General features: G+C 40.0%; 1 protein-coding gene across 2 annotated transcripts in view; it reads right to left on the bottom strand.

The window, feature by feature from the left end:
- cemip (cell migration inducing hyaluronidase 1) overlaps positions 1 to 14,626 on the bottom strand; it is a 365,428-nt gene that overhangs the window by 251,897 nt on the left and 98,905 nt on the right. For both annotated transcript variants that reach the window (XM_060941115.1, XM_060941116.1), the window contains exon 2: positions 6,635 to 6,733. In XM_060941115.1, the coding sequence (XP_060797098.1) occupies positions 6,635 to 6,686 (52 nt within the window). In that variant the 5' untranslated portion in view covers positions 6,687 to 6,733. The remainder of the gene's footprint in view (positions 1 to 6,634; positions 6,734 to 14,626) is intronic.

The raw sequence follows: 14,626 nt of genomic DNA, 5'->3' as shown, positions 1-14,626 counted from the left end.
TTTACACAACATGACTACCACTTTAAAGGTGCAAATTGTTTTTTTTTTTTTTTTTTACTGTGACACAAACAATCATTAAGATGAAAAAACAGAAATCTGGAGTGTACATAAGTATCTACAGAAGGTACAGTTAGCCTATAATGACTGTTTAAGGATCCTACTCAGGAGACCAAGGTGCTGTAGTGCTAGTGCCCTGTTCTGTAATGCAGGGGTCAGCACCTTTAAAGCTTTACTGAGGAACTTGATATATAAATTTATATGTCGCTTAAACATGTCACAGAATGACATTATAATGGTGCTGATCAATCCCAGCTATAGTGTAATTCGGTACGAGTCACCAATGTGGAGGTACTGGTATGAATGTCTTTTATAAGTTTTTTTTTTAATTGATTGGTGTTTGTGTTTGTCTATGTTCTTGTTTGTTTGTCTGTTTTTATATTGGGCATGTGTAATCTGTGTGTACTTGGACCTTGAGTCTGGCAAATAAAGATGATGATGATGATGATGATATTCACCCCCTTTTGTATGAAATCCTTAAATAAGAGCTGGTCCAACCAATTCACTTCATAAGTCACATAATTAGTTGATTAAGATCCACCTGTGTGCAATCAAAGTGTGACATGATCTGTCACATGATGTCTGTATAAAATCAACCTGTTCTGGATGGACCCTGACTCCGCAACACTACTAAGCAAGCAACAGGAAAACCAAGGAGTGTTCCAAACAGGTCAGAGACAAAGTTGTGGAGAAGTATAGATCAGGGTTGCATCATAAAAAATATCCCAAAGTTTGAATATCCCAGGGAGCACCATTAAATCCATTATAGCAACATGGAAAGAATATGGCACCACTACAAACCTGACAAGCGAAGGCCGCCCACCAAAACTCACAGACCGGGCAAGGAGGGCATTAATCAGAGATGCAACAAAGATACCAACGATAACACTGAAGGAGCTGCAAAGATCCACAGCGGAGATAGGAGTATCTGCCCATAGGACCATTTTAAGCCATACACTCCACAGAGTGGGGCTTTATGGAAGAGTGGCCAGAAAAAAAAAGTCATTGCTTAAAAAAAAATCATGTTTGGAGTTTGCCCAACAGCATGTGACAGACTCCCCAAACACATGGAAGAAGATTCTCTGGTCAAATGAGACTAAAATTTAACTTTTTGGCCATCATGGGAAATGCCACGTGTGGCGCAAATCCAACACCCTGACAGCACCATCCCTACAATGAAGCATGGTGGTGGCAGCATCATGCTGTGGGGATGTTTTCATCTGCAGGGACAGGAAAGCTGGTCAGGACTGAAGGAAAGATGGATGGCACTAAATACAGGGCAATTCTGGAGGAAAACCTGTTTGAGTCAGCCAGGGGTTTGAGACTGGGACGAAGGTTCACGTTCCAGCAGGACAATGACCCTAAACATACTGCTGAAGCTACACTGGAGTGGTTTAACGGGAAATATTTAAATGTCTTGGAATGGCCTAATCAAAGCCCAGACCTCAATCCAATTGAGAATCTGTGGCATAACTTGAAGATTGCTGTACACCAACGCAACCCATCTAACTTGAAGGAGTTGGAGCAGTTTTGCCTTGAGGAATGGGCAAAAATCCCAGTGGCTAGATGTGCTAAGCTAATAGAGACATACCCCAAGAGAGCTGTAGCTGTAATTGCAGCAAAAGGTGGCTCTATAAAGTATTGACTTTGAGAGGGGGTGAATACCTATGAAGCTCCAGATTTCTGTTTTTTCATCTTAATTATTGTTTGTGTCACAATTTAAAAAAAAAAAAAGTGCACCTTTAAAGGATTTATGTTGTGTAAATCAAATGGTGCTAAACCCCCAAAAAATCCATTTTAATTCCTGCTTGTAATGCAACAAAATAGGACAAACACCAAGGGAGATGAATACTTTTGCAAGGCACTGTACATCGGTGCTTTCTTTTTTCCCCCCTAAAAGATTACAAATTGTTTTATTGGTTATGCCCATTGCTTGTGCAATGGCTCTGACTGATTTCCCCCTTTTCTCCCATAGACAGCTCTCTGGTATTCATGTTGGTTTATCCTTTTGAATAACAAATACAGTTTTCACAGTCAAAACCCAGGGCTCAAACCAAGAACAGACATTCAGAGCTATTACATGTTTAAACAATCATTCTAACAGGGCACACTTGGGCAACAAGAAACTCCTGTCAGTCACATCTTCCAATATCTTTCTGATCACTTGAAAAATGGGTGGGTTCAAACCAAATGCTTAAAACCCCTAAACCACACTGACCTTAAACCCCCATCAAAATCTGTGCAATTCTTAATGGACTGGTGTTCTGAAGGAAGTCTATCTTTGTTCAACGCAGACTTGTGATTACGGCAAACCAAACAGAATCATCCTGCTTCTATATCCTTCAAAAACAATCCATTTATGCATTTGGTCAATTACATAAAGCCTTGCCATCTTTGTTATGTGCATAAAAGCAAGCATGAAAAAGAAGGAAAGAAGGCACTTTTGATGCATTAACTTTCTCTGCCGTCCTATAAAGAGGATATGAAGAATCATTTCTCCATGGAGGAGGAAAAAATGCTCATGTTCATAATTACTGAGAGCGAGCAAATATTCCAGTGCTGACTTCTGTTTGCAATTACAATAAATTGGATGAAAGAAAGAAAAGAGCATTTTTACACCTCAATAAATATGAAAAGGTTCAGTTTGACCTTGACTGTCCATCACAAAACTCAACCACAAGGAAACAAGGGGATAAATGATGGGGCTTTTTCCAAAGCACTTTCTCTGTCATGGTAATTTGGTAATTCTTTAGAAATATTTGAAAGTTCCTGTAAATTGCGTGGTTTAGATCATTCTGCGATCTGGTATAACTACTAAACCTGAGCAGAATTCTTAGTCAATAATCAAAACAAATGTTCAGACTTGTGTTTCAGTGAACTAAGGACACAGAGACTAATTAATCTTTGTAAAGCAGTGTTACTGGTTCGCTGGAATTACTGGACTGTTTCCATTACTGTAAAAATTTGTTTTTACAACTTGATTAGTTTTAAAATTGGATAGAGATGTGGAATTTGCAAATGGCTGTGTTCGCTGGAAGACCTTCCTATTTAATATCCTGTATGTAAGCTATAAAACATTTTGGGCATGCTGTTATTGGAAAGTAATCAACAACAAGATTATTGCTAGGATTATGTGTCTGGGATTCAATGATGGAAGAATGGCACCCCAAAGTGTTTTATTCCACTTACTCCACATCAAACTGCCAATGCTAACATTTATTATTTATTAAAGAAAAATACGTCCCTTGTCCTGATGACCTTCCCGTGTTGGAAAACTACAGCTGTACCTTCCAAAATGGTAAATAATGGTCTCCTTACAGAAAATATTACCATATGTTTTTTAATCTGTTTCTGTGGAGCATCCATTATGCAAATCCCTGTGTATGCTGCGAGTATACAAATGATAAGATTAAAGTGAGTAGTTTGATATAAAACTGTGATTTAAAATGTCAGCCAGAACTACTATCATAGTGGATGTTATAGAATATGAATAAACGCCTGATGATAATGCTTTTGATATGATAACGATATCAGAGCGCCAAGTATCAACTGATACCAAATACTGATCCTCACAACCAAGCTCCTGGTGGCTGCAAGCTTTAGGGCATTGCAGTATCAGGGGTTTCTGTACTCAGATCATGTTGCACTTTAATTGGACATGGGTGAATTTATGTGATCACAAACTTTTTTATTGTTAATAATTTTTCAAACTACAATGACTTTTCCCTAGATTTCAATGTAATGGGCTATGGTGTGTAAATTTATGACACATAATCCCAATTACGGCCAGTTCCCTTTTGGTTGGAACATTACAAAATGTGTAAAAGGGGCTGAATACTTATGCAATGCACATAAGGTCTTGGCACAGAAAGATGATAATGATGATGATGATGATTATTATTATTATTATTATTATTATTATTATTATTATTATTATAACCCCAATTCCAAAAAAGTTGGGACAAAATACAAATTGTAAATAAAAACGGAATGCAATAATTTACAAATCTCATAAACTGATATTGTATTCACAATAGAACATAGACAACATATCAAATGTCGAAAGTGAGACATTTTGAAATTTCATGCCAAATATTGGCTCATTTGAAATTTCATGACAGCAACACATCTCAAAAAAGTTGGGACAGGGGCAATAAGAGGCTGGAAAAGTTAAAGGTACAAAAAAGGAACAGCTGGAGGACCAAATTGCAACTCATTAGGTCAATTGGCAATAGGTCATTAACATGACTGGGTATAAAAAGAGCATCTTGGAGTGGCAGCGGCTCTCAGAAGTAAAGCTGGGAAGAGGATCACCAATCCCCCTAATTCTGCGTCGACAAATAGTGGAGCAATATCAGAAAGGAGTTCAACAGTGTAAAATTGCAAAGAGTTTGAACATATCATCTACAGTGCATAATATCAAAAGATTCAGAGAATCTGGAAGAATCTCTGTGCGTAAGGGTCAAGGCCAGAAAACCATACTGGGTGTCCGTGATCTTCGGGCCCTTAGACGGCACTGCATCACATACAAGCATGCTTCTGTATTGGAAATCACAAAATGGGCTCAGGAATATTTCCAGAGAACATTATCTGTGAACACAATTCACCTTGCCATCCGCCGTTGCCAGCTAAAACTCTATAGTTCAAAGAAGAAGCCATATCTAAACACGATCCAGAAGCGCAGACATCTTCTCTGGGCCAAGGCTCATTTAAAATGGACTGTGGCAAAGTGGAAAACTGTTCTGTGGTCAGACGAATCAAAATGTGAAGTTCTTTATGGAAATCAGGGCCGCCGTGTCATTCGGACTAAAGAGGAGAAGGATGACCCAAGTTGTTATCAGCGCTCAGTTCAGAAGCCTGCATCTCTGATGGTATGGGGTTGCATTAGTGTGTGTGGCATGGGCAGCTTACACATCTGGAAAGACACCATCAATGCTGAAAGGTATATCCAGGTTCTAGAGCAACATATGCTCCCATCCAGACGACGACTCTTTCAGGGAAGACCTTGCATTTTCCAACATGACAATGCCAAACCACATACTGCATCAATTACAGCATCATGGCTGCGTAGAAGAAGGGTCCGGGTACTGAACTGGCCAGCCTGCAGTCCAGATCTTTCACCCATAGAAAACATTTGGCGCATCATAAAACGGAAGATACGACAAAAAAGACCTAAGACAGTTGAGCAACTAGAATCCTACATTAGACAAGAATGGGTGAACATTCCTATCCCTAAACTTGAGCAACTTGTCTCCTCAGTCCCCAGACGTTTACAGACTGTTGTAAAGAGAAAAGGGGATGTCTCACAGTGGTAAACATGGCCTTGTCCCAACTTTTTTGAGATGTGTTGTTGTCATGAAATTTAAAAATCACCTAATTTTTCTCTTTAAATGATACATTTTCTCAGTTTAAACATTTGATATGTCATCTATGTTCTATTCTGAATAAAATATGGAATTTTGAAACTTCCACATCATTGCATTCCATTTTTATTTACAATTTGTACTTTGTCCCAATTTTTTTGGAATCGGGGTTGTATTATTTCAGCAATTCATACAGTAAACTGTTAATGTGGTGTTTGTAATCTAGACATCAAGCTATAGCCTACAGCCTTAGGTGTCTAGTGACTTTCTTAAAATCTTTGCTGTTCCCGATAAGCAAGCTTCCTGAAGCAACACAGTGCTTTCATTCAATCCAATTTTGTTTATCGATGCCTTGAAGTTCTTAGTGATTGTCCCATGTGCTCCAATAACAGCTGGTACTACATTTGTTCTCAGCAAGTTCCAGATCTTCCCAATCTCTCTTTGAAGATCTTGATATTTTTCAATTTTTTCATCCATCCATCCATTATCTGTAGCCACTTATCCTGTACAGGGTCACAGGCAGGCTGGAGCCTATCCCAGCTGACTATGGGCGAGAGGCAGGGTACACCCTGGACAAGTCTTCAGATCATCACAGGGCTGACACACAGACACAAACAACCATTTGCACTCACATTCACACCTACGGTCAATTTAGAGCCACCAATTAGCCTAACCTGCATGTCTTTGGACTGTGGGGGAAACCGGAGCACCTGGAGGAAACCCGCATAGACACGGGGAGAACATGCAAATTCCATACAGAAAGGCCCCCGTCGGCCACTGGGCTCGAACCCAGAACCTTCTTGCTGTGAGGTGACAGTGCTAACCACTACAGCACCATGTTGCTCTAATATTATTATTATTATTATTACTGCCATATTGTGGCACGACAGCCAAAAAAATCTAATCTCACACTTGAAAATTACTGGCGCATAAAACAACAGTGTAGTGTGTGATGGTGTGGGTACGAGGCAGAGAGAGAAAGACAGGGAAGGAGAGACACTGTGAGAGAAAGGGACAAAGGGAGGCAAGTTTAATTTCTGATAAGTTACATGTCTACAGACTATACAATACTCACGTGTCCTTTTTAATTTTTCTACTCTCTGGCTTTACAAACCTATCATGATTCCATGTCAGTAAAGCATGCGAGAGAGAGAGAGAGAGAGAGAGAGAGAGAGAGAGAGAGAGAGAGACATGAGGAGAAACAAGAGACGTACCAGCCTGAATAATAGGCAGAAAAGATCCGAGAAGTACAAGCCAGATCTTCATTTTTCAGTGCTGTCAGTGGAGTTCGGCCAGACAAAGTTTCAAGGCACCTGCAGAAAAAAACATCAATAAATCATTCTGGGCCACACCGAGCAGGCTGAATTAGTACATAGTGTGTGTTTGCTGGTTTGGGTGTGTGTCCATGTGTGAAAGGTGTGGAATCAGATTCAAGGATATGAAATAAGGAGTTGCTTACATTGACATAGAAAACACATCAACACACACACACACACAAGATAGATAGATACATACACAGATCAAAGAAGTTTGCAGGCAGGAGAGTAAGACTAGTGCATTTGTTTAGCTACAGTTATGTACAGAGTTCCATAGCGCGCACACACACACACACACCCTGAACACTTGTTACTGTTATGGAGTTATAGTTCAGCTTACTTTTTAGCTGCACTCAAAATAAAAATAAAATAAAACTTCAGATGCCAAACATTGGCTAAGTCACAACACTTGTGTTAAGAGGGAAATTGTGTACATTTTTGACAGAACTATGTCTTCATTCAAAAACATTGTTGAATTTTAATCAACATAGCAAGTCCATAAACATAAAAGGACTTGGCAGGTTTTGGAAATAAGCCCTTCTATTATAAGTTATTAGATTAGAATAGAATAGAATAGAAAGATTTTATTGTCATTATACAAGTACAATGAGATTTAAAGCTTCACCATAAAGTGCACACATAAATACTAAAATAAACATAGGAAAATATGTACAATAAAACTAATATAAAACTACTACTAGAAAACTACTGACAACTATACATAAACTTGTGCAAGTCCCTGAAGGAACACAGGTGCATAGCAGTAACAGGGTTGAGAATAAAGTGACTAGCTGCATCAGGTGATAGAGGTAGCATTGGCATGTACAGACGCCTATTTTCAGTATGTAGGCAACTAAAAAACAGATGATCTGACTTGGTATAATAGTGCAATAAGACAGTTTACAGATAGCTATGATATGAACAGTGCAAATATGACAGTTTACAGTACCTAAAATGACAAAGGAAGAGGATGTCTAAGAACAGATGAACTGACTTGATATGATAGTGCAATATGACCGTCTTGTGACATTTACAGTGCAAATATTATTATAAAACCTGCTTTATCATATTTTTATTTTAATACCATTTATAGGTTGAACCAATTGGTACTTTTCTTTAAACCCTGATATTTCTTTATTTGTTCATCTGTTTAAAATTGCTTCCAGGTCTTTTTTTTTTTTAATTGCAGAACATCCAGTTTTTTGTTTGTTTGTTTGTTTGTTTGTTTGTTTGTTTGTTGGGAGGGCGCTATTCAGAACAGCTTTGATTTAAACTTTAATGTAAAGGTGGTAAATAGAACTGAATTCTCTCATGATGTGGCACTCATAGCTAAAGTGCTTTAAACATGTTTCCCCCCCAAAAAAAGGGACTTGAGCTCCTTCTATTCTTTTCAAAATGCAACTCCTTCAAGCTCCTCGGACATCTTTTTGTGCTCTTTATTTGGTATTCTACAGTGATGTTTCTGCTCTGAAATATGCCTTTGCTCTTCCTAACAGCTTCCTGTCTGTCTGCACAGTAATGTGTTCTGTCCATCATCTCAACTTCTTAATGCTGTGCTGAAAGTCTCTCTGCTTTTCAGTTTATTTGGGTTCATTAATCTGATCTCGGGTGCTTTTATATTCCACGTGTAAATTATATTTTTATGGGCACTAGTTGTTTAAAAGTCCAGAATTATGACTTTAAATGCACTCCAAAGTGGAGTCAGTGGGAAAAGTGTGTGGCAAATGGCATACTGAACAAACTGATACGATACAAACCTTTTGCTGATATCGTAAACCCTTTATATATTATATACATATGTAAGTCGGTCTTGGATACACACTATGAAGTAAGAAGAGGATGCGTCAGTTAAATGTGACAATTTATCCTGGCAGCTAAACAAACTAAAGTAGATGCTCAGTAATTTTGACAACACTTGAGAGATTTGTTTTGTTGCGAGTGCGCTGTTTGTCACACTTCAACAAGTGTTGACAGTTTGAAGCAAAGCATCTGTGAAGAATTCTCAGAAATATAGGACAAATTAGCATTCTTAAAACTCTAAGCTCAGCTAAAAATTATGTTACCATTGCAAGTTTCAAGCTAGCTGTTAGTTCAGACTTGTTTCTTGGAATGAGGATACAGTACTCGACTTGTGCTCTTTCGGAAACTAGTTCAGCACACACCCCAAAGGTCTCGACAAAAGTCTTAAACTCCTGATACATACTGCATATCTCATCTCATCTCATTATCTCTAGCCGCTTTATCCTGTTCTACAGGGTCGCAGGCAAGCTGGAGCCTATCCCAGCTGACTACGGGCGAAAGGCGGGGTACACCTTGGACAAGTCGCCAGGTCATCACAGGGCTGACACATAGACACAGACAACCATTCACACTCACATTCACACCTACAGTCAATTTAGAGTCACCAGTTAACCTAACCTGCATGTCTTTGGACTGTGGGGGAAACCGGAGCACCCAGAGGAAACCCACACGGACACGGGGAGAACATGCAAACTCTGCACAGAAAGGCCCTCGCCGGCCACGGGGCTCGAACCCAGACCTTCTTGCTGTGAGGCGACAGCGCTAACCACTACACCACCGTGCCGCCCCATACTGCATATATCACTGCATATATCAGACTCCTCAAGATTAGGTCAAGATTTAAGTGCTGGAGCTCTCGAGGTATGCATGCCTTGAGACTTTTGTCATGAGACCCAACAAAAAAACGTTGTGCGAATGGGCTTTTTTTTTTTATTGATCTGAAGCTCATGTGACTACTGCTTTCATTTGCATTCATTCACCACCTAAATCAGATAACATGATATGATAAGTGTGAGAACAGGCAGGCTTGGTCAATTTCTGCACACTCTCATGCCCCTTTTCCACCAAAGCAGTTCCAGGGCTGGTTGGGGGCCAGTGCTTAGTTTGGAACCAGGTTTTCTGTTTCCACTGAAAGAACTGGCTCTGGGGCCAGAAAAACCGGTTCCAGGCTAGTACCAACTCTCTGCTGGGCCAGAGGAAAGAACTGCTTACGTCAGCGGGGGGGCGGAGTTGTTAAGACCAACAACAATAACAAGACCGCGAAAGATCGCCATTTTTAAGCGACGAGAAGCAGCAGCTGTACAAACGCGAAGTCATCCATTATTATTGTTGTTGTTGTTGCTGCTGCTGCTTCTTCCGTGTTGTTTTCGCTTCGATATTCGCGCCAAGGTTTATGCAAACATAGCGACGTAACTGACGTATACAGCGACGTAACTGACGTAGCTTCCCTTAGCACTGCGAGCTATGGAAAAGCAAACTGGTTCTCAGCTGGCTCACGAGTTGAATGAGTTGTGAACCAGCACCAGTACTGGCCCCGAACCAGCCCTGGAACTGATTTGGTGGAAAAGGGGTATCAGAAAACAAAGTACATCGTTGTACCTTTTAGGGGTACAACGGCTTGTCACTGGGGCAGTACCCTCTAAGGTACTTATCTGTACTCTTTATAAACGAGCTTTTTAACCCTAAAAAGGTACACGTAGTTACCTTGAAGTCCAATAATAAGCCCTAAGGGGTACATTAGTGTAGACTGTACCTTGGGGGACAGAACTGGACTCCTACTGTACCTCTATTTCTGACACTGCAGGAGCAGGTTGGATTGGTCAGAATTCCTTCAGGATTGGGTGGGAATTGGAAGAGGGGGGAAATCTTGTACACACCTCGACTACTGTCTAAGTATTCACTCTATTTTCAAAACACTACAATTTCTCAAATCTTATCTGTAGCATGGATTTGATTTTTGCGAATGCTGGGAGTCCGAGAGAGCCAAACTGGACCTGGTGGAAAGCAAGGTATTGTCTTGTTGATCAGAGTGGTTGATAGCTAGCTGTGGGTTCTGTTGGCTCGTGTATATGGAATAAGGCAGTATTTCTATGAAGGCAGGTGCATAATTTGAAAGATACAGCAGTGTCACATACTTCGGAAGAAGGCAGATCAGTCATTTTTGCACCGATTCAGTAATGAAGTGGAAAGTGTCTGACTTGTTTTTTTAAGGAGGTTATAACACAAGTCAAGTAGGTCACAGTGAGTCTTGTTGTTCCTGGTGTGTACATACAGTGGGGTCCAAAAGTCTGAGATAACATTGATTTTGGACCCCACTGTACGTCCATTTGTATTTGTAAGTATCAATAAGTGTAGACTGGAGACTTGGGAGGTTTGGAGAGTTTATTTGAGATCGCACATGCTTATTTTTTGGAGAAGTAGAAACCAATAGGTGCAGGCAGATTTCTTCCCACAGGGCAGCACAAACCATGTCTGTCTCACAATCAGATCAGTGCTGTAGGGCAGAGGAATGAAGATAAAGTTTAGGGCAGATGAACTAGCAAACAACAACACAAATCACCACCACAGCAAATTCCGCACATATCGAAAGTTCACTCCTCAGTCATGTGCTTTCTCACAGAAATATAAAGTGTGTGTGTGTGTGTGTGTGTGTGTGTGTGTGTGTGTGTGTGTGTGTGTGTGTATTTTTATAGATAGATAGATAGATAGATAGATAGATAGATAGATAGATAGATAGATAGATAGATAGATAGATAGAGAGACAGACAGACAGACAGACAGACAGACAGAGAGATTACACATGCACACAAAATATTCCAAAACTACGTGGATACTTATATTGCACTCCTAAGGCTGGAGGAGGCACGTCAGAGAAACCAAAGTGTAGACAGTAACAGAGTGCACATTCACTTTTGCAGCTAAAAGGATAAGGTTTTGATTTACGCTTATGCACATCAACTCGTGATAATGTCCCCCTCTCGCTCTCTGATCACCTGCTGTTTAAATATAAAGAAAAGCCCCATCAGATGGCTGAGCCTGTAGCTCATTTGCGACTTCAGTAAAGCACGAAGCCTGAAAGAAAATCCTTTTGTTAGGTTTACTAATGCACATCATCCTGATTTCCCCTGAGCCAAATACCTGCACACGACACACTGCAGCAAGGCAGGTTTTTTTTAATCAACGAGTCAAAAGTACAAGAGCACATGCAGGAGACATGCGTCAATACACTGTATATTACGTCAGTTTTAACACTCATGTGCAAACAAGATAATGTGATAATGGAAATACCATTAAAAACTTCAGTGCTTCTGCTTTTATCTGCACAAAAATCGATAGGCAGTGTGCCAGTAATTGAACGTTTCCCAATGGGAAACAATGGCCTGCTTTTGGAGTCCTCACTGTGCTTATTGTTGGGGTTTATAGTTTGCCACACCTCGACAAGACTGATTTTGATAACTATAGCATAATACAATGGAAATAGTATCCATCTCACCTCAAATATCATGATTTTCAACAAGCATGATCATAGATAATAGACTTTAAAAAAAATGTAAACAAAGCAAATATGGAACCCTTACAAACTGTTAAAAAACAAAGAGAGAACATTTTCATTGATTCAGTCCTGATTCTTGTGAGGTCTTTGGTTTCCCCATACATCCCCAACATTAGTTCAACTGAATTGCCCCAAGATTTGAATGTGTGTAAATTATGATCAGTCGAGAATGCGTTCCCACCTTGTGCCCAGTATTCCTGGGACAGGCTCCGGATCCATCGCTTTACTAACCAGGATAAAATGATTACTGAAGATGAATTCATGACTGTGCTGCAGATCACCATGTTTTATGCAATATTTCACCCTTACTTTTGGGTGAACTTGCTCCTACTGATTGATTGATTGATTGATTGTTTTATTTCTTTGCTTTTGCCTGGAGCTGAAAAGAAAGCTTATAGCTTCCAGTTTATCATTGGGCAAATCGCATACATAAATTATCACACTCGCCTCAAACTACATCAGGATGTTCATTAATCTCAAACGTGTACTTTATGTGATATCTGTATACTTGTAATCCCATCCGTTTTTGGCATATCACTACAGCGACGTGGCCACTCTGACAGCTTCAGCCATCAAAGTGTCTAGGGAACATTACAGTAGTGGTTTCCCATTGCCTTTGACTGGATTATTATAGACGTTTTCTCCTCTCAACCATTCACACTCATGGACAATTTAGAGCCACCAATTAGCCTAACCTGCATGTCTTCAGACCGTGGGAGAAACTGGAGCACCCGGAGGAAACCATACAGACACAGGGAGAACATCCAAACTCCACACAGAAAGGCCCCTATCGGCCACTGGGCTCGAACCCAGAACCTTTCTGCTGTGAGGCGCGACAGTGCTAACCACTATGTACACCACCGTGCCACCCTATCTGTATAATATACACTCAGAAAACAAACTACATCATTGTATATACACACTTTTTTGACCCTAAAAAGATACACATAGTTACCTTGAAGTCCAATAGTGAGCTCTAGGGGTACATTAGTGTAGATTGTTCCTTGGGGGACAGAAATGGACTCCTACTGTACCCCTATTTCTGACAGTGTATTGACGAAATGATCATAGCCGTCAGAATCATTTTCTTCCTGGCATATGATTTGGTGGCACACTGCAAGAGTCTCAGACTTTTGGTCGGCAAGGCCCAAAGTCTGCAGATGGAATTTTACATTACAAGTCATTTAAATGAGGGCTCCTGAGTGGTGTAACAGAAAAGTGTTCACCCTCATCATCGGGCGATTGCAGATTGGATTCCTGATGATGCCATCGCCATCTATGGCTAGGAGTCCAAGAGAGCAATATTGGCCATGCTCTCTTAATGGAAAGGATGTCATTATTCTCTTCCCTTTCAGCCAGAACGACACTGGACAATCATGGGCTTCATGAATGCAGAAGAGGGAAGTTATCACTTTCTTTCAAGTGTGTTCAGCTGCCTTGTAACTCAGCATTAGCAGCAGTTTGAAAAGATTCTTTGGTTAGCTTCATGTGTCTAGCATGAGGATGGGGGGGGTTCTGGGGGGTCTTTATGCTTATAGGACCAGTGCGAAACACTTCATACACGTCTTGGCTGATTGACTGAAACATTTCGTTGCTGTTGAGCCATTTCTTTAAATTAGGTATCTAAATTGGATGCAACCTGACTAGCAATGTCACTGTAGACTCTACTATAGAATCACTTTTCTATTGTCCTATTCCGCTATTCTCTGACAGTTCTGTGTGAACACACCAGGCCTGGAAGTCACTCTACCTGAGCAATACGTCACCCCTAGAAGAGCAGAAACAGTGTGATAAAAGGCCCAGCTCTTGGGATTTGGCTTTGCTATGCTATCTCTCTTTAAGCTCAATATCTCTAACATAGCAGACTATCTCCTCAGAGAAACCACTGACCCACACTGCTCTACACTATCCGGCCTGATAGGCCATTTCCACATCCTCCCTTAAAGCTCACCCTGCTCGATCAACATCCCTGAGTACACAAACAGACATTCTTAAGAGCATCCTGTGGTTTCAAATACATTTCAAGTACCATTCAATTTCTCAATTAAACAAAGTAGGGAAAAAAAGCAATATTATGGAGCAAATCAAAGCAAAGAATTTGATTCAAAGAACTGTCTCAACAGTCTGGTTTGGGTGAAAAACTGTATTTTGAATTATACAAAAGTCTAGAGGGACAGCCTTCTTTAGTTTTCTATTCTGTTTGGAGATTGAGAGAAATTTATTTTATTAAAAATAAATAGTAAAGTATAATAAAAATAATACAAAATTTTAAAAATTGACTATACAGAAAAAGAATAAAACACCCATACACACCTATACAAAATAAAAAGAAGCGCGTTTTGCAAGTTTAAGGCTTTTGAGTTTATATTTATTTATTTATTTATTTATTTATTTATCCGTTATGCCACAAAATCGAGTCGTACATGAGCTGACAGCTGACGAGGCAAGGCGTGTAGCCATGTACGACGAGCTTGAGTGGAATAATAGTTTCATTATATCTACATTCACTGGATTTTGAGAAACAGAGCATTTTTTTT

The sequence above is a fragment of the Neoarius graeffei genome, chromosome 15, assembly GCF_027579695.1.
Source record: "Neoarius graeffei isolate fNeoGra1 chromosome 15, fNeoGra1.pri, whole genome shotgun sequence".
Lineage (NCBI taxonomy): Eukaryota > Metazoa > Chordata > Actinopteri > Siluriformes > Ariidae > Neoarius > Neoarius graeffei.
This window is presented reverse-complemented; position numbering and strand designations above follow the sequence as displayed.